Source organism: Aotus nancymaae, unplaced genomic scaffold, assembly GCF_030222135.1.
Source record: "Aotus nancymaae isolate 86718 unplaced genomic scaffold, 86718_ANA_hifiasm-v0.15.2.pri h1tg000028l, whole genome shotgun sequence".
In the NCBI taxonomy this organism is placed as follows: domain Eukaryota; kingdom Metazoa; phylum Chordata; class Mammalia; order Primates; family Aotidae; genus Aotus; species Aotus nancymaae.
The window spans coordinates 37,185,204-37,203,895 of NW_026988441.1; the positions used below are offsets into that span (position 1 = coordinate 37,185,204).

At 48.2% G+C, this 18,692-nt stretch overlaps 1 protein-coding gene across 4 annotated transcripts in view; it reads left to right on the top strand.

Moving 5' to 3' along the window:
• The window catches only part of INSR (insulin receptor), a 155,990-nt gene that overhangs the window by 12,815 nt on the left and 124,483 nt on the right, over positions 1 to 18,692 (top strand). For all 4 annotated transcript variants that reach the window (XM_064381999.1, XM_064382000.1, XM_064382001.1 and 1 more), the window contains exon 2: positions 5,324 to 5,875. In XM_064381999.1, coding sequence (XP_064238069.1) covers positions 5,324 to 5,875 — 552 coding nt within the window. The remainder of the gene's footprint in view (positions 1 to 5,323; positions 5,876 to 18,692) is intronic.

Genomic DNA, 18,692 nt, shown 5'->3' on the forward strand with positions numbered 1-18,692 from the left:
AGCTTATCTGCCTGGGGTTCCATTGCCTTTGGTCTGCTCACTGGGGCGTGTTCTATTGAATCGTGGACTGTATGAACAAGTGTGTGGAAGAAGGACTTAGTACATGCTTGTTCGAAGCAGGAAGCAGGGGCTTACCTAGATGGGGCAGGTCCTGGAGGGGATGACGTGGGGCGGCTTGAGTTAGGAGCAGAATGTTTGCTAGGAAAAGAACCATGATAGAATGAGTTGCATATTCTTGTCACCCGATTCAAATGTTAAAGGCCTAACCGCCAGTGTCACGATGTTTAGAGATAGAGTCCTCAGGAGGTGATTAAGGTTAAATAAACTCATAAGGCAGGGACCTTGGTATGATAGGATTGGTGGCCTTATTAGAAGAGAAGAGGCTGGGTGTGGTGGCTCACGCCTGTAATCCCAGCGCTTTGAGAGGCCAGAGGAGGTAGATCGCTTGAGGTCAGGAGTTTGAGACCAGCATGACCAACATGGTGAAACCCTGTTACTACTAAAAATACAAAAGTTAGCCCAGCGTGGTGGCATGTGCCTGTAGTCCCAGCAGTTTGGGAGGCTGAGGTGGGTGGATCACCTGAGGTCAGAGTTCAAGACCAGCCTGGTCAACATGGTGAAACCCTGTCTCTACTAAAAATACAAAAAATTAGCCAGGCATGGTGGCCGGTGCCTGTAGTCCCAGCCACTCTGAAGGCGGAGGCAGGAGAATCGCTTGAAACTGGGAAGCGGAGGTTGCAGTGAGCCAAGATCGCGCCACTGCATTCCAACCTGAGGGACAGAGCGAGACTCAGTCTCAGTTAAGGGGGGAAAAAAAAATTAGCTACCACTAACATCCTCTTCCTCATTGCCTTTCTCTACCTGTGGATAGAGTGGCCATTAACCAGGTGCCCCTTACGAAGCACCTGAAGCACCCTTCACCTCCCGCTCAGAGACCCTAAAAGCCAGGAGAAGAGCTTGCATCTATTTCTGCATCGTTTCTGACATCCTCTGGGCATGTGCTGTCCCGGTGGGAAATTGCTCTATTGTCTTTCCCTAATAGGGACACATGCGGCTTTAATGAATTAGGAGTTTGATTCATAGAAGATTTAAAAAGAAGAACAATTCTTTATTGTCCCCTCCAATTAGAGCTGTTTAATCTTTACTCATAACAACTTTACTGAGCTACAATTCACAGGGCATACAACTCACCCGTTTTAAGTGTGCAGTTAGGTGGTTTTCAGGACATTTACAGGAGTTGTGCAACTATGACCACAGTCAGTTTTAGAACATTAACATCATCCTCAGAGAAACCCTGTACCTTTCAGCTACCCCTTCCCATCCCCCCTGTCTCCCCAGCTCTTGACAACCACGAATGTATTTTCTGTCACTATGGATTTTTTTGTATGAATGGAGTTGCACACCATGTCGCCTTCTCTGTCTGGCTTCTTTGATGGTGAAGGTTCATACCTGGAATCCCAGCACTTGGGGAGGTCAAGACCGGAGGATCGCTTGAGAGCAAGCTGGGCGACACAGCGAGACCACTATCTCTACAAAAAAATTTTAAATTGGCTGGGCATGGTGGTGCGTGTCTGTGGTTCCAGCTACACTGGAGGCATAGTTTTTTGTTTGTTTGTTTGTTTTGAGATGGAATTTCAGTCTGTCACCCAGGCTGGAGTGCAGTGGCACCATCTCAGCTCACTGCAACCTCGGCCTCCTGGGTTCAAGTTATTCTCGGTTCAAGTGATTCTCGTGGCTCAGCCTCCCGAGTAGCTGGGATTACAGGCACATGCCACCATACCCAGCTAATTTTTGTATTTTTGGTAGAGACAGTTTCACTATGTTGGCCAGGCTGGTCTCAAACTCCTGAGCTCAGGTGATCCAAGCACCCTGGCCTCCTAGAGTGCTGGGATTATAGGTGTGAACCACTATGGCTGGCCTTGTATTTATTTTATTTTGCTTTATTTTATGTTTTTGAGACAGAGTCTCTCACTATTGCCTGGCTGGAGTGCAGTGGCATGATCTTGGTTCACTGCAACCTCCACCCCCCTGGTTCAAGCAATTCTCCTGTCTCGTGTGCCACCATGCCCAGCTAATTTTTTTTTTTTTTTTAGTAGAGACAGGGTTTTACCATGTTAGCCAGGATGGTCTCAAACTTCTGAACTCAGGTGGTCCGCCTGCCTTGGCCTCCCAAAGTGCTGGGATTACAAGCATGAGTCACCACGCTCAGCCTGTATTTACTTTTGAGACAAGATCTTGCTCTGTTACCGAGGCTGGAGCTCAGCAGTGGAGATCACTGCAGTCACGACCTCCTAGGCTCAAACAATCCTCCTGCCTCAGCCTCCCACATAGCTGGGACCAGAGATACGCACCAGCATGTCCCGCTAATGTTTTAATTTTTGTAGAGATGGAGTCTCACTATATTGCCCAGGTTGGTCTTAAACGCCTGGGCTCAAGCACTCCTTCCATCTCTGCCTCTCAAAGTGCCAGGACTACAGGTGTGCACCACTGCACTCAGCCTCAGCTGTGATGAATAATGCTGCTGTAGACATTTGTGAACACATCTTTGTGTGGACGTATTGTGCCATTTCTCTTAGGTGGTTGCCTAGCAGTGGAATTGCTGGGCCCTATGGCAAGTCTTGGTTTAGTATTTTGAGGAACTACCAGAGTGTTTTCCACAGTGGCCGCACTGTTTTATATCCCCATCAGGAATGCAAAAGGATACTCATTTCTCTACTTTTTTTTTTTTTTTTATTCCTTGAGATGGAGTCTTCCTCTGTCACCCTGGCTGGAGTGCAGTGATCTTAGCTCACTGCAACCTCTGCCTCCAAGGTTCAAGTGATTCTCCTGCCTCAGACTCCCAAGTATCTGGTACTACAGGCACCTGCCACCACACCCAGCTAGTTGTTTTTGTATTTTTAGTAGAGACGGGGTTTTTTCATGTTGGCCAGGCTGGTCTGGAACTCCTGACCTCAGGTGATCTGCTGCCTTGGCCTCCCAAAGTGCTGGGATTACAGGCGTGAGCCACGGTGGCTGGCCCATTTCTCTATATTATTTGCACTTGTAATTGTCAGTCTTTTTGGTTTAAGCCATCCTAGTGGAAATACAGTGGTATCTCATTGTGATTTGAATTTGTATTTCCCTGATGTCCAATAGCCAGTTAAGCTTTGTTGTTGTTTTTTTAATTGACACGAGGTCTCACTTTGTTGCCCAGGCTGGAGTGCGATGGTGTGATCACAGCTCAATGTAACCTCATATTCCCGGACCCAAGAGATCCTCCTATCTCAGCCTCCCAAGTAGCTGGGACTACAGACACATGCCACCGTGCCGGGATATTGACTGACTGACTGATTGATTGATTGATTTATAGAGATGGGGTCTTGCTATGTTGCCCAGGCTGGCTTTGAACTCCTGGCTTCAACTGATCCTCCCACCGTGGTCTCCCAAACTGCTGGGATTACAGGGCTGAGCCACTGTGCTTAGCCCTAGTTAATCTTTGAATGCATATTCGTGTCTGATTTTGGTTCTGCCATAGCCTGGGGAGGATGGTGGACAAGTGTTCTTTGTACCTGCAGTGTGTGTGTGTGTGTGTGTGTGTGTGTGTGTGTGTTTTCTTGACTTAGCCTAATTCACTTGCTGCGTGGAATGCGATCCGGGGTCATTGCTACTTTGTTTTTCCCATTTGTTTGCTTTTGCTGTTTTTGTTTGTTAGTTAGTAAGTTTTCTAATCTGTGCTTCTTTTGTGGGTCATTCTCAGGGTGGAGTTTTTTTTTCTTTTTCTTTTTTAAGAGGATTTACTATTCTTCTTTAGAACAATCTGTTTTTCTCAAAGATTTGTATGGAAGGTTTAGTGTTTTGGAACAAAATAAGCAGGGGTTGTATACTGAGCCTTATATTCTAGGTGCTATGTGTGTTGGGGATGTGGGCTTTGTGTGTGTGTGTGTGTGTGTGTCTGTGTCTGTGGAGAGAAGCCATCTAAAGAGTTTGATTCTGAAAAATGTTAACTCAAGTGTAAGGGATACAAAGAGAAGAAATACCCAAATAGGTGTGCCAAGGAAAGGAAATCAGGGAAGACGACTTGGAGGAGGAGGCAGCATTTGCACTGGATATCTTGAAGCATGATGGGCTGGATTTAGAAATAAGGAGCTGGGAGGCTGAGGTGGGCGGATCACGAGGTCAAGAGATCGAGACCATCCTAACCAACATGATGAAACCCCATCTCTACTGAAAGTGCAAAAAATTAGCCAGGCGTGGTGGTGCGTGCCTGTTGTCCCAGCTACTCGGGAGGCTGAGGCAGGAGAATTGCTTGAAATTGGAAAACGGAAGTTGCAGTGAGCCAGGATCGCGCCACTGCACTCCAGCCTGGTGGTAGAGCAAGACTCTGTCTCAAATAAAAAAGGAGCTAAGGTACAAAGCACTTTGCCAGCCAAAAGATAGACTAGCCTACAGATGCCTAGAGATGACTGTTGTATGTTCAGGGGAATAAAGGATGGCAACAGCAATAGCAAACAACAAAATAGCTGACATTAATGTAGCACTTACTGTATTTCAGGCACTGTTTGAGTGCTTGCCCTGAATTATTTCACTTCCTCTATATGAGCCATGGTACAGAGGAAGATAGGAGTCTTGGAGTTGTGCAAGAGTGGTGGGCAGGCTTGTTTTGTGGGGTGCAGGGGATGAAGGGGTGGAATCTTGAGGGGAACTCAGGGTAATGGGGAGCCATGGAGGGTGTTGGAGCCTGGGACAGACCGCCTTCAGGAGAATGAGAACGCAGGGCATTCGTGCAATGGAGATCAGACTCCCTGGAGAGTGTGATCACACCACACCCAGGTGAAAGGTAATGAGGTCTTGATTGCAGGCCAGGAGAGCTGTCCGGGAAGGAAAGTCGGCCAGCGAGGTGGGAGGATTGACAAAACAAATACATTCAGGTTTCCTTGCCCTATTTCTGACGCGGGCACCTTTATCCCCATAAATCATCTCCTGAAGGTCTTCGGTGTTGACGCACTGGAGACAGTTCTCTTTTCGCCTTCTGCACCTGCTGCGTTACCCAATCCCCTGTAATCCTATTGTCACGATTGCATCATTTCAGAGGTGATGGTTTTAAGGATTTTAACAGGGCTTGCCAAAAGAATTATTTTCTTTGCCTTTTGAAAGTAATTACTTAGGCATGGGGACTTTACAGAGACAGTCACTCATCCCAGCTGGCTGCAGAGTGTACAGGGCCCAGGATGAAAACACAGGGCCCAGGTTTCATGCCTATGAAGCCAGCTCTGCCCCGATCCTTCTGAGGCATCCACCATGCATCCACTCACCTCTCCTGTTTCCCACTCATTTTCTCTTCTAGTGTGCCCTGGCATGGATATCCGGAACAACCTCAGCAGGCTGCATGAGCTGGAGAATTGCTCTGTCATCGAAGGACACTTACAGATACTCCTGATGTTCAAAACGAGGCCCGAAGATTTCCGAGACCTCAGTTTCCCCAAACTCATCATGATCACTGATTACTTGCTGCTCTTCCGGGTCTATGGGCTCGAGAGCCTGAAAGACCTGTTCCCCAACCTCACCGTCATCCGGGGATCGAGACTGTTCTTCAACTATGCGCTGGTCATCTTCGAGATGGTTCACCTCAAGGAACTCGGCCTCTACAGCCTGATGAACATCACCCGGGGTTCTGTCCGCATTGAGAAGAACAATGAGCTCTGCTACTTGGCCACTATTGACTGGTCCCGTATCCTGGATTCCGTGGAGGACAATTACATCGTGTTGAACAAAGATGACAACGAGGAGTGTGGAGACATCTGTCCAGGTACCTCGAAGGGCAAGACCAGCTGCCCTGCCACCGTCATCAACGGGCAGTTTGTCGAACGGTGTTGGACTCACAGTCACTGTCAGAAAGGTATGCTGGGGATACAGGGTTCTAAGCAGTGTCTCATGTTTGTTCTTCTAGAAACCTTAAAAGATTTATTAAATATTTTAAGCTTAAAAAGTTAAATGGCCATTAGGTAGGGGACAGGGCACAGCGAGTAGTGGCATTCACTGGCCCAGGGAATGGCAGACTTTTTCTGTAAAGACTCAGATAGTAGATACTTTAGATTTTGCAGGCCATGTGGTCTCTGTTGCAACGACTCAATTCTGCATTGTAGTGGGCAAGCAGCCACAGGCATGCATAAACGTATGAGTATGGCTATGTTTCAATAAAACTTTATTTACAAAAACAAGTTGTGGGCCAGATTTTGCCCAAGGACAGCAGTTCGCCACCTTCTGTGCCAGAGAGTGAATGTTTTTCTTGCTTGGGAGAGAAAAAGGAGTGGGAAACAATAGATTTGGATTTTTAAAACTGTAGTTAAGTTCTTATCTGATTATAGAAGTGATATTGCTCATAACAGACATTTGGAAAAAGAAATGCGTAAAGGAAAAGGAAAGCAAAACATTCATCTTATTCCACGATGCATGTCACTAAGAGTTTATCGGGGTTGTTCTTTCTAGTGGTCTTCAAGAATCTGTTGTGTCTAGTAAAGGTTTCCTTAACCATTTCTGTTATTGGGGATAAAGACGATTTCCAGACTGAGTGTGGTGGCTCATGCCTGTTATCCCAGCATTTTGGGAGGCTAAGGCAGGTGGATCACCTGAGGTCAGGAGTTCGAGACCAGCCTGACCGACTTGGATAAACCTTGTCTCTACTAAAAATACAAAATTAGCTGGGCATGGTGGTGTGTGCCTGTAGTCCCAGCTACTTGGGATGCTGAGGCAGGAGAATCACTTGAACCCGGTAGGCGGAGATTTCGGTGAGCCGAGATCGCGCCATTGCACTCCAGCCTGAGTGACAAAAGCGAAACTCCGTCTCAAAAAAAAAAAAAAGATGATTTCTAGTTTCGACAAAGAGAGTGATGAACATTTTGGAGTGGAAGCTTTATCTAGCAGTTGTTTCTTTAGGCTTGCTTTCCAGAAGTGAAATTTCTGGGTCAGAGGCTCTTGGTGTGGATTGCCAAATGGTGTTCCGGAAATGTTTTACCAATGGCCTCTCCTCCTAGCTTTGGACGAGAGGGAGCACCTTGGCCAGCCTTTGAGTGTTATTTGAAAAATCTTTCATAATTGACTGTGGGAGGGAGGAGCTGACGTGTTGCCATTGTTTCTATTTGCATTTCTTTGATTGCTATCGGGGTTAAACCTTTTAAAACACATTTATTTATCATTTGGGTTTTCTCTTCCTGTTCATATCCTTTGTGCGTTTATCTTTTAGTACCTCAGCAGCTTCTGCAAAATTAGTCTGTGTGTGGTTTCATCAATGACTGCTGCTAACCCTTTGCCAATTGAATTTCATATTGTCGTGGTTAAAATAGCCTGGAATGTGTTTTGCTGGAGAAGCTTAAAATGTTTATGGAGTTCAGAGCTGGATTTCTGCGTGCCACTTCTGTACTTTACACTTAGAAAGTCTTTTTCTACCCATGGAAGAATTTTTTCTCTACATTTTATATTTTAATTATTTTTTCTTTTTGAGATGGAGTTTTAGTCTTGTTATTCAGGCTGGAGTGCAATGGCTTGATCCCGGCTCCCTGTAACCTCCACCTCCTGGGTTCAAGCAGTTCTCCTGCCTCAGCCTCCAAATAGCTGGGATCACAGGTGTGCACCACCACCACGCCCAGCTAATTTTCGTATTTTTAGTAGAGATGGGTTTTCACCATGTTGGCCAGGCTGGTCTTAAACTCCTGACCTCCGGTTATCCAACCACCTCAGCCTCCGAAAGTGCTGAGATTACAGGTGTGAGCCACCGTGCCCGGCCAAGAAATACTTGTTTTTTGAACTGTTGCCCCTGTCTTTGGAGAGCGACTCAGGTTCAGCTTGCTTTCTCCTCTTCCGTTTCTTTTATTGTGGTAAAATACACATAGCATAACATTTGCCATCCTAACTTTTTATTTTTTTGAGATGGAATCTTGCTCTGTCACCTAGGCTGGAGGGCAATGGTGCAATCTCGGCTCACTGCAGCCTCTGCCTCCTGGATTCAAGTGATTCTCCTGCCTCAGTCTCCCAAGTGGCTGGGACTACAGGTGCTAGCCACCATGCCCGGCTAATTTTTGTACTTTTAGGAGAGAGGGGGCTTTGCCATGTTGGCCAGGCTGATCTCAAGCTCCTGGCCTCAAGTGATACACCCACCTTGGCCTCACAAAGTGCTGGGATTCCAGGTGTGAGCCACTGTGCCCAGCCTCATCTTAACCATTTTAAGTGCACAGTTCAGCGGCCTTAAGTGTGTTTACATGATCATGCAGCCATGGCCACCACCATCTCCCAAATGTTATTATCCTCCCGAACTGAAACTCTATCCACACGAAAAACTCACTCCCCGTCTCCCTCTCCCAGCCCCTGGCACCCACCATCCCACTTCCTGTCTCTATGAATGTGATGACTGTGGGGACCTCCTGTGAGTGGAATCAGACAGGATTTGTCCTTTTGTGCCTGGCTTATTTCACTGAGCCTGACGTCCTCAAGGTTCATCCTCGTGGAAGCCCATGTCAGATACTCTTTCCTTTTTCAGGCTGAGTCATATGCCATTGTTTGGAGGGAGCACATTCTGCGTGTTCATTCATCCATCCACGGGCATTGGGCTGCTTCCACATTTCCGCTATTGTGAATCACGGCGCTGTGAATACCCGTTTACATTTGTAGCTGTTCAATGCCTGCATTCATCTTGTTGCTGAGGCTTTCGGAGGCTTATTTGTTTATTTTTTGAGACGGAGTTTCACTCTTGTCACCCAGGCTGGAGTAAAATGGCACAATCTGAGCTCACTGCAACCTCCCCCTCCTTGGTTCAAGCAATTCTCCTGCCTCAGCCTTCCAAGTAGCTGGGATTACAGGTGCCTGCCACCACAGCCAGCTATTTTGTGTTTTAACTTTTAGTAGAGATGGGTTTTCACCATGTTGGCCAGGCTGGTCTCGAACTCCTGACCTCAAGTGATCCACCTGCCTCAGCCTCCCAAAGTGCTGGGATTACAGGCGGGAGCCACCGCACCTGGCGCTACACTTGTAGCTGTTCAATGCCTGCATTAACATTGTTGCTGAGGCTTTTGGAGGCTTATTTATTTATTTATTGAGATGGAGTTTTGCTCTTGTCGCCCAGGCTGGAGTGCAGTGGCGCGATCTCAGCTCACTGCAAACTTTGCCTCCTGGGTTCAAGCCATTCTCCTGCCTCAGCCTCCTGAGTAACTGTGATTACAGACATCTGCCACCATGCCTGGCTAATTTTTGTGTTTTTAATAGAGATGGGGTTTTACCATGTTGGCCAGGCTGATCTCAAACTCCTGCCCTCAGATGATCTGTCTGCCTTGGCCTCCCAAAGTGCTGGGATTACAGGCATGAGCCACCGCACCCAGCCTTAGGAGGCTTATTTAATGTCTGATGGGATTTTTGAATGCAGAATAGATTGAACCTTCAGAGGATACTGCTCTGTCTTAGGGGACAGAGATAGGCTGGAGAAAGCTATCCATCAACCCCTCTTTTCCCCGAGTCTTCTCAGACACTTCCGTGAACATCTGTGGTTGTCATTGTTTTCTTCCACACTTGGCAGCTTCTGGAAGCATCAGGGCAATGGGTAAGCATTTAGGATGAAGGTACTTGTTTGTCCTGTGGACCTAGTTTAAGCAATTCTGTGAAAAGTCCACCCCTTCTTCTACCTGTCTCTTAAGCAATGATGCTTTCTGCAGAAAGACCAAAGGAAGGCTTTCAGTGGTTAAGGGGGCCGGGTGTGGTGGCTCACGCCTGTAATCCCAGCACTTTGGGAGGCTGAGGTGGGCGGATCACTTGAGGTCAGGAGTTCGAGACAAGGCTGGCCCACATAGTGAAACTCTGTCTCTACTGAAAATACAAACATTTAGCCAGGCATGGTGGTTGGTGCCTGTAATCCCAGCTACTCAGGAGGCTGAGGCAGGAGAATCGCTTGAGCCCGGGAGGCAGAGGTTGCAGTGAGCTAAGATCGTGTCATTGGACTCCAGCCTGGGCAACAGAGTGAAACTCCGTTTAAAAAAAAACGAAAAAAATAGTTCAGGGAATTAAAAGAAAAAGCAATAGCAAACCACCGTGGCGTGTGCTAATGATCCATAGCCTGGAATCCCTCTCTCCATTATCCTGCTGTGGATTTGGGGGGAAGATACCGGAAGACGTCAAATGCAAGAAGCTCTGAATGGGAAGAGTGGAGACAGGGTCTGTGTACTGACTGCCTACTAGGTCGTGTTCTGGGGAACTCAGGGCATAGGAAGGGAGCCAGCCTTTGCCTCCTCAGAGCGGCCAGTCTAGTGGCAAATGCAGATGTTGACCACCAACCCAAGTACACTCGGGAGGGGTAGAGTTAGAGGGAGATGGATTTTGGTTCAGCCAGCCAGGCACGGTGGCTCACGCCTGTAATCCCAGCACTTTGGAAGGCCGAGGAGGGCAGATTCCTTGAGCTTAGGAGTTTAAGACCAGCCTGGGCAACCTGGAGATACAATGAAAAAATACAAAAATTACAAACCATGAAAAAATACAAAAATTAGTCCAGGCATGGTGGCAGGTGCCTGTGACCCTAGCTACTCGGAAGGCTGAGGTGGGAGGATCGCTTGGGCCTGGGGATGGAGGTTGCAGTGAGCTGAGATTGCACCACTCCACTGCAGCCTGGGTGACAGAGTGTGGTGGTTTGGGGGTTAAATGAGATGGTGCAGGAGGAGGCACTTAACCCAGCCTCAGGTGCTCCGTGAGTGTTCTGAAAGTTTCCAGTAAGTAAGCACCGTGGGCCCACCCTATCTGGGCAGATCAGCTTCCAGGTGAATATTTACCAGGGTTCAGCCTCATTTCTGACTTTGGCCTTGAGGCAGGCAGAGGAACGTGTATCTTGTGACCCTGCTGATGAGGGGTGGCTGCCCCGGATGAAAGACCACCCTGATTTTCAGGTGCCAACAGCATGCAGTGCTCTGGAAATTCTCAGCTCTGGACATTTTGAGGGGACCCAAAGCCACATGGCTTGCCTGACTAGCTGCTTTAGCCAAAGCCACTGGCATTTTCTTTCTGGGAGGTCACCCCAGCTGCTCACTGCTGATCAGAGAGGTGGATGAGGCTGGGAGACGCTGGGTGCCAGGGGAAACCAGCCTGAGATGCCACATATGGACGTTGGCACCAAAGCAGGAGGAGGAGGTTGAAAGCAGCAAATCCCTCCTCCCTGGGTCTGAGATTACAGCTTCGAGTCTCTGAAAGTGTGGTATTCTGCCTACCACATTAAACATCACGTATTGAAATGCATCAGTTTAAATGCACGCTCTTGAAGGGTTTGACTTTTGGCAGAATTTTTAGCTGCCTAAGGAACGTCTCTGCTTCTTTTACTTCTTCCACTTAAAAAGTTTGCCTTGATATTTTATTTTTATTTTTTACATTTATATTTAGTTTTTATTTCTTTTTAATTGAGATGGGAGTCTTGCTATGTTGCCCAGGCTGATCTCAAACTCCTGGGCTCAAGGGAATCCTCCCACCTCAGCCTCTCTTTAAAGTGCTGGGATTACAGGTGTGAGCCACCATGCTGGACTTGCCTTGATTTTTTCTTTCTTTTTTCTTTTTTTGATATAGAGTCTCGGCCTGTCACCTAGGCCGGAGGGCAGTGGTATGATCTCAACTCACTGCAACCTCCATCTCTCGGGTTTGAGCGATTCTCCTGCCTCAGCCTCCGAAGTAGCTGGGATTACAGGCATGTGCCACCACGCCCAGCTAATTTTTGTATTTCTAGTAGAGATGGGGTTTCGCCATGTTGCCTAGGCTGGTCTCGAGCTCCTGGCCTCAAGTGGTCTGCCTGTCTCGGCCTCCCAAAGTGCTGGGATTACAGGTGTGAGCTACCACGCTGTGCCAATCGGAACCGTCCTTGCAGCAAATGCTGATTTCATGCCAGCTGTGGTTCTAAGTGCTCTGATTAGGGTACTGCATCCCATCTTCCCAACAATCTTATTTATGGTTGAGGCCACTAAGGCTCCGAGAGATTAAGCAACTTCCCCATCCCCAACACCACTCCGCTCCCACACACACACGGGTAGTAAGTAGTGGAGACGGGATTTGAACCTAGGGCCTCCCAAAGTGCTGAGACTATAGGTGTGAGCTACTGTGCTTGCTCCGCTTAAGAATGCATTTTTCACATTTTTGGCTGGGTGCAGTGGCTCATGCCTGTAATTCCAGCACCTTGGGAGGCCAAAGCGGGCCGATTACTTGAGATGAGGAGTTCGAGATCAGCCTGTCCAACATCAAGAAATGCCATCTCTACTAAAAAAAAGTACAAAAAGGGGCTGGGTGCAGTGGCTCATGCCTGTAATTCCAGCACTTTGGGAGGCCGAGGCGGGAAGATCATCTGAGGTCAGGAGTTCAAAACCAGCCTGGCCACCATGGCAAAACCCTGTCTCTACTAAAAATACAAAAGTTAGCCAGACGTGGTGGCGGGTGCCTGTAATCCCAGCTACTCGGGGGAGCTGTGGCAGGAGAATCACTTGAACCTAGGAGGCGGAGGTTGCAGTGAGCCGAGATAGCACCACTGCACTCCAGCCTGGGTGACAGAGTGAGACTCCATCTCAGAAAAAAAAAAAAAAAAAAAAAGTACAAAAATTAACCAGGCATGGTGGCAGGTGCCTGTAATCCTAGCTACTCGGGAGGCTGAGACAGGAGAATCTCGGTTGTAGTGAGTGGAGATTGCGCTGCTGCACCCCAGCCTGGGTGACAGAGCAAGCCTCTGTCTCTCTACATATGAGCAGGACATTCGGCATTCAGGGATAGAAGCTGTTGCAGTGGAACTTGGGGGCACACAGCCTCAGGCTGATGCAGCCCTGCTGCCCCTTGCTGGTTCTGAGGGGAGGGGGCTGCATGGCATCAGATGCTACCCTTGCCCCTTTTGGAGCTCTCTGTTTGGGTGGGGGAGTGCAGTAAATGTACAATACAAGGCCCCCGCTCCACCCGACTCCCTCCTCCCACCCCCGCCTTTCCCTTTCGAGTGAGTCATCGAACCGGTGCTTCTAGATGCCTTTGGAGCAGAGCACCTGGAAATCATGATGTTCTCCAGATAACAGAGGATATTGATAAATTTCCTTGTGGCAATGTCACTATAGTCCATGAAGAAGACCAGAAAGTGTAACGCCTGCACATGAGGATCCAACAACAGAAAAGAGGCCGGGTGCGGAGGCTCACGCCCATCATCCCAGCACTTTGGGAGGCCAAGGCAGGCAGATCACCTGAGGTTGGGAGTTCAAGACCAGCCTGGCCAACATGGTGAAACCCCATCTCTACAAAAAATACAAAAATTAGCCAAGTGTGGTGGTGGGTGCCTGTAATCCCAGCAGGAGGCTGAGGCAGGAGAATCGCTTTAACCCAAGAGGTGGAGGTTGCAGTGAGCTGAGATTGTGCCACTGCACTCCAACCTGAGTGACAGAGCGAGACTCTGTCTTAAAAACATAAATAAATAAATAAGGCGGGGCACGTGATGTGAATGATGGCCCACTTGAATTTCTCATTCACTTTTCTTCCCTTTTATGTTGTCAAAGATCTTAAAAAAAAAATCTAGGAGAGAAACAAACGAAAACAAAGCCCTGTGCTGAAAAAATTCCATAGCAGTTGTGATTCAGTTTTTACTTGGATGATTAGAATTTTTTTTTTTAATGACAAAGATCTCAACTCTGTCCTGCAGGCAGGAGTGCATTGGTGAGGGGTGGGGAGGGGAGAGGGAAAGGAAGGTGAGAGGGTGAGATGGAAGGATATTCAGGTGGATGCAATGGCAGACAAGGCCAAGAGGTGTTTTGTGGGAAAGGGTGAAGAGGGTGCCTCATGGCAGGAAGGGAGGCTTGGACCAGCACAGGGTCATCATGTGCTCCAGTGCCATCATGAAGGTCACACGGGGCCATGTTTAGGAGGGGCTCTTTCCACCAGTACTCAGTGGACAGCCTTGTTGAGCCAGGCTTTTTGTTGGGGCCCTGGAGTCCTTGCTGAGTCAGGGAGGAAGTCAAAGTAATTCTAAGGGCCAGGCACAGTGGCTCACGCCTGTAATCCCAGCACTTTGGGAGGCTGAGGCAGGCAGATCACGAGGTCAAGAGATCAAGACCATTCTGGCCAACATAGTGAAACCCCATCTCTACTAAAAAATACAAAAATTAGCTGGGCATGGTGGCATGCACCTGTAGTCCCAGCTACTCGGGAGGCTGAGACAGGAGAATCGCTTGAACCCGGGAAGCGGAGGTTGCAGTGAGCCAAGATCGCGCCACTGCACTCCAGCCTGGCACCTGGCAAGAGAGCAAGACTCTGTCTCAAAAAAAAAAAGTCACTCTAAGGTTGTATAAGCTGAGTGGGCAGAAAGCCCTTTGGTGGGTGCAAGGCTGCACTGAAAGCTGGTAGACCAGTTGGCCATGTGGTCACTCTGCTGCCCCGAAGATGACTTTGTCTAAATCTGTAATGGTGAAGATAACAAATTTACAATTCCCACAGTTGCCTGGCTTCCTGGAGCCGGTGGGCGGGGGTGGGAGGCTGAGGGATATCAATTGAAATTTAACCTTTTGGCCCACTCCTTTTGGGAGGAAGGCGGAGGGAGCTAAAATCCACCGTTATGGAAAGGCTGCTCTCTCTGCTCTCCTGGTTGGCTGTCTGCTAACTTGGTAACTGGTCTGACAGGTTTTTCTTTTTCTCCCTCCTACCTGATGATATTCATTGACCAGTTATTTCCCATGTCACCCGACCCTTTGTCAGAATTAAAATCTGTTCTTTGTGACTGAACACCTGAAATGCCCCAGGGAGGACCCAGGGACGGCAGTGAGGGAGGGAGTGCACATCAGGCCAGGATTCCAGGTCTCTCTGAATGCGCCTGTGTTAGATAGAACCGTCCATTTCCTAGTAAAGGGAGGGGATGTGTGTGCTGGAGTTTCAAAATCGTACCCCTTATCCGATCTCCTCTTTCCTCTCTGTTTTTGTTTGTTTGTTTTTGAAATGGGATCTTGCTTGTTGCCCAGTCTGCAGTGCAGTGGTGTGATCACAGCTCACTGCAGCCTCAGCCTTCTAGGTTCAAGCAGTCCTCCAGTCTCAGCCTCTCCCGTAGCTGGAACTACAGGAAGAGAAGGGGAGGGGAGGGGAGGGGAAGAGGGGGAGGGGAAAAGGGAAGGGAGGGAAAAGGGAGAGGGAAGGGAGGGGAACGGGAAAGGGAAGGGGAGGGAAGGTGCACACAACCACGCCCAGCTAATTTTTTTGATTTTTTTTTTTTAAGAGATGGAGTCTTGCTGTTTCCCAGGCTAGAACTCCTATCCTCAAGTGACCCTCTCACTTCAGCCTCCCCATTAGCTAAGACTACAGATGTGTACCACCATGCCTGGCTAATTTTTATTTTATTTTTATTTTTGTAGAGATGGGGATTTTGCTATGTTGCCCAGGCTGGTCTTGAACTCTTAGACTCAAGCAATCTTCCCACCTCAGGCCTCCCGAAGTGTTAGGATTACAGGTGTGAGCCACCATGCCTGATCTATATGCTCATTCTTTTTTTTTTTTTTTGAGATGGAGTCTTGCTCTGTCATCTAGGCTGGAGTGCAGTGGCGTGATCTTGGCTCACCACAACCTCCGCCTCCCAAGTTCAAGCGATTCTCCTGCCTCAGCCTCCTGAGTGCTGGGATTACAGGTGCATGCCACCACGCCCGGCTGATCTTTGTATTTTATAGTGGAGATGAGATTTCACCATGTTGGCCAGGCTGGTCTCGAACTCCCGACCTCAGGTGCTGGGATTACAAGCATGAGTCACCGCTCCGGGCCAGGTCTTGGATCTTTAATGAAGACTCCAAGGCTTATTGACTGCAGCCTAGAAAGAATGGCTGTTTAATAGGCTTTATTACGGAGTGTTTCCAAGGGCTCACGTGGGGAAGGAAAGCATTCCTATTAGAAGATCTGATCAGAATGGGCTTTACAGTGCTGGCACCTCGTCATGTTGGCATGCGGTGTGCAAAGCACCGTGTTGCTTACTGACCACTGACCACCTGCTGGAGACCAGCCTGGGCAACATACTGAGACCCCATCTCTACTATAAATAAAATAAAAAATTAGCTGAGCATGGTGGTGTGCACCTGTATTCCCAGCTACTTGGGAGGCTCAGATGGGAGGATCACTTGCGCATGGAAAGTTGAGGCTGCAGTGAGCCGAGATCACACATTGCCCTCCAGCCTGCATGACAGGGCAAGACCTTGGCTTGGAAATAAATAAATGGGTTTGTTTGTTTGGGTCTCTAGCAGTGGTTTTTTGTCTCCCAGGGGACATTTGGCCATGTCTGGAGACATTTTTGGTTGTCACAACTCCAGAGACTGTGTGTGTGCTGCTTTCATTGAGCAGATGGAGGCCAGGGATGCTTTTCAACATCCAGCAATGCAGAGACAGCCCAGCCACAAAGAGCGATTCAGCCCCGAGTGTCGATAGTGCAGAGGGTGAGAAACCCTGGTCTACGGGTTCTCCCTCCACCCCTTTCTGTTCCTTACCTCCTCTCTGTGGAAGAGCTGGGCTCTGGCTTGGGGTGCATCCCCCAGTCTGGGTGTTGCCGATCGCACGTTCCTGGGACGGTTCCGCTTGCCCCTCTGAGCTCCAGACTCAGAGCTACAGTCACGCTCAGGTTCTACCTCCTGGACTGACTGACTTTAATGAGTACCACTCCCATGCGGCACTCCCTGGAGTCAGCTGTTTTCAAAGGCAGTCATTCTTGCTGCTGTTCTTTTGCACGTGAGTCTGAGTGGTGGTGTGTTCTTGGATTTTTAAAATTTTTCTTTTGTTTACACCGTTTCCTTCTTTCCTTCCTTCTTCCTTTCCCTTTCCTCTTTCCTTTCTTTCTCTTTCTTTCATTCTTTCTCTTTATTTCCTCCCTTCCTTCCATCTCTCCCTCCTCCCTTTCTCCCCCTTTCTCTCCTTCCTTCTTTCTCTTTCCTTCTTTCTTTTCTTCTTTTGTTCTTTATTTCTTACCTCCCTTCCTTCCCTCTCTCTTCCTCTTTCCTTTTCTCCCCCTCTCTTTCTCTCTCTTCCTTTCCATCCCCTACCCCTTCCCTTCTCTTCCTTTTCTTCTTTTCTCTTTTCCTTTCTTCTCTTTTCTTGACAGGGTCTTGCTCTATCACCCAGGCTAGAGTACGGTAGCATGATGATAGCTCATGGCAGTCTCGAACTCCTGGCCTTAAGCTATCTTCCTACCTCAGCCTCCCGAGGAGCTGGAAATACAGGTGTCTGCTACCATGCCCAGTTAAATTTTTTGTTTGTTTTAGATGGAGTCTCATTCTGTTGCCCAGGTTGGAGTGCAGGGGTGTGATCTCGGCTCACTGCAGCCCCCACCTACTGGGCTCAAATGATTCTCCTGCTTCAGCCTCCTGAGTAGCTGGAATTACAGGCACATGCCACCATGCCCACCTAATTTTTGTACTTCTATTAGAGACGGGTTTTGCCATGTTGGCCAGGCTGGTCTCGAACTTCTGACCTCAAGTGACCTGTCTGCCTCAGCCTCCCAAAGTGCTGGGATTATAGGCGTGAGCCACTGTGCCTAATCCCAGCTAATTTTTTAAAATTTATTTTTTGTACAGATAGGTTCTCATTATACTGGCCAGGCTGGTTTTGTACTTCCGAGCTGAAGCAGTTCCAGCACCCTCCCCTCCCCCAATTCACTGGGATTACAGGTGTACCCTTTTTTTTTTAAACGGGCAAGACTGAAATATTTGTCTAGAGTTCATACTTGAGTGATAAAGCTACACAGGGATTACATCTGAGAATTTTGTTCTGCAGTAAAATGGTGCCGACGGGCCTCCCGTTTTTTAGTGTCTGACAAACAGGGCACAGACCGAACCTCATAACAAAATTTTGTGTTCCTGACGAGGCAAGTTTTGCTAAGAAAATTCTTTTTATAAGCAAGAAATGTATGAAGGTTATTTGCAAAGGAATTTTACTAGGGTGAGAAAAAAGCAAGAGGTTTATCTTAGGATTCCTGGTGGTACAGAAGATGGAATGGGCAGAAGACATCACCACAGATGTCACCGGGAAAGTGATAGCTGAACCTCTGAAAGGAAAGAGCTTCCCAGGGAGGGATGAATTCGATGCAGTTAAAACAGCTAGAGGATGCTGTTAAGTTTGCCAGTGTAGTTCAGAGGAAGATGAAATTCTTCAAAGACTTAGTTTTGAAAGGGTGGCTTCAAAAGATACCTGGGTGGTGTAGGGGGGGCTGGGAATGGGCATGGTAGGTCACGCCTATAATCCCAGCACTTTGGGAGGCCAAGGCAGGTGGATCACTTGAGGTCAGGAGTTCAAGACCAGCCTGGCCAATCCAGTGAGACCCCGTCTCTATTAAAAATACAAAAATTATCCAGGCGTGGTGGTGCACATCTGTAGTCCCAGCTACACGGAGGCTGAGGCAGGAGACTTGCTTGAACCCCGGAGGTGGAGGTTGCAGTGAGTTGAGATTGCGCCACTGCACTCCAGTCTGGGTGACAGAGCAAAAGTCTCTCAAAAAAAAAAAAAAAAAAAGCGAGAGACTGGGGTGTGGTTTGACTTGAATTAGGGGCATCTGGCTATAGGAACATCATATGTCTAAGTGTCTTCTGTTGGGAATTGCAGATGTCAACAGTGGGCATTGGATATCATGAAAAATAAGCATTGCGTGATGTGATAAAGTGAAGGACATGTCGTCATGTTGACCCTGATTCTTGGGAGGAGAGATCCAGGTGCCTAAAGTAGACCCAGATCAT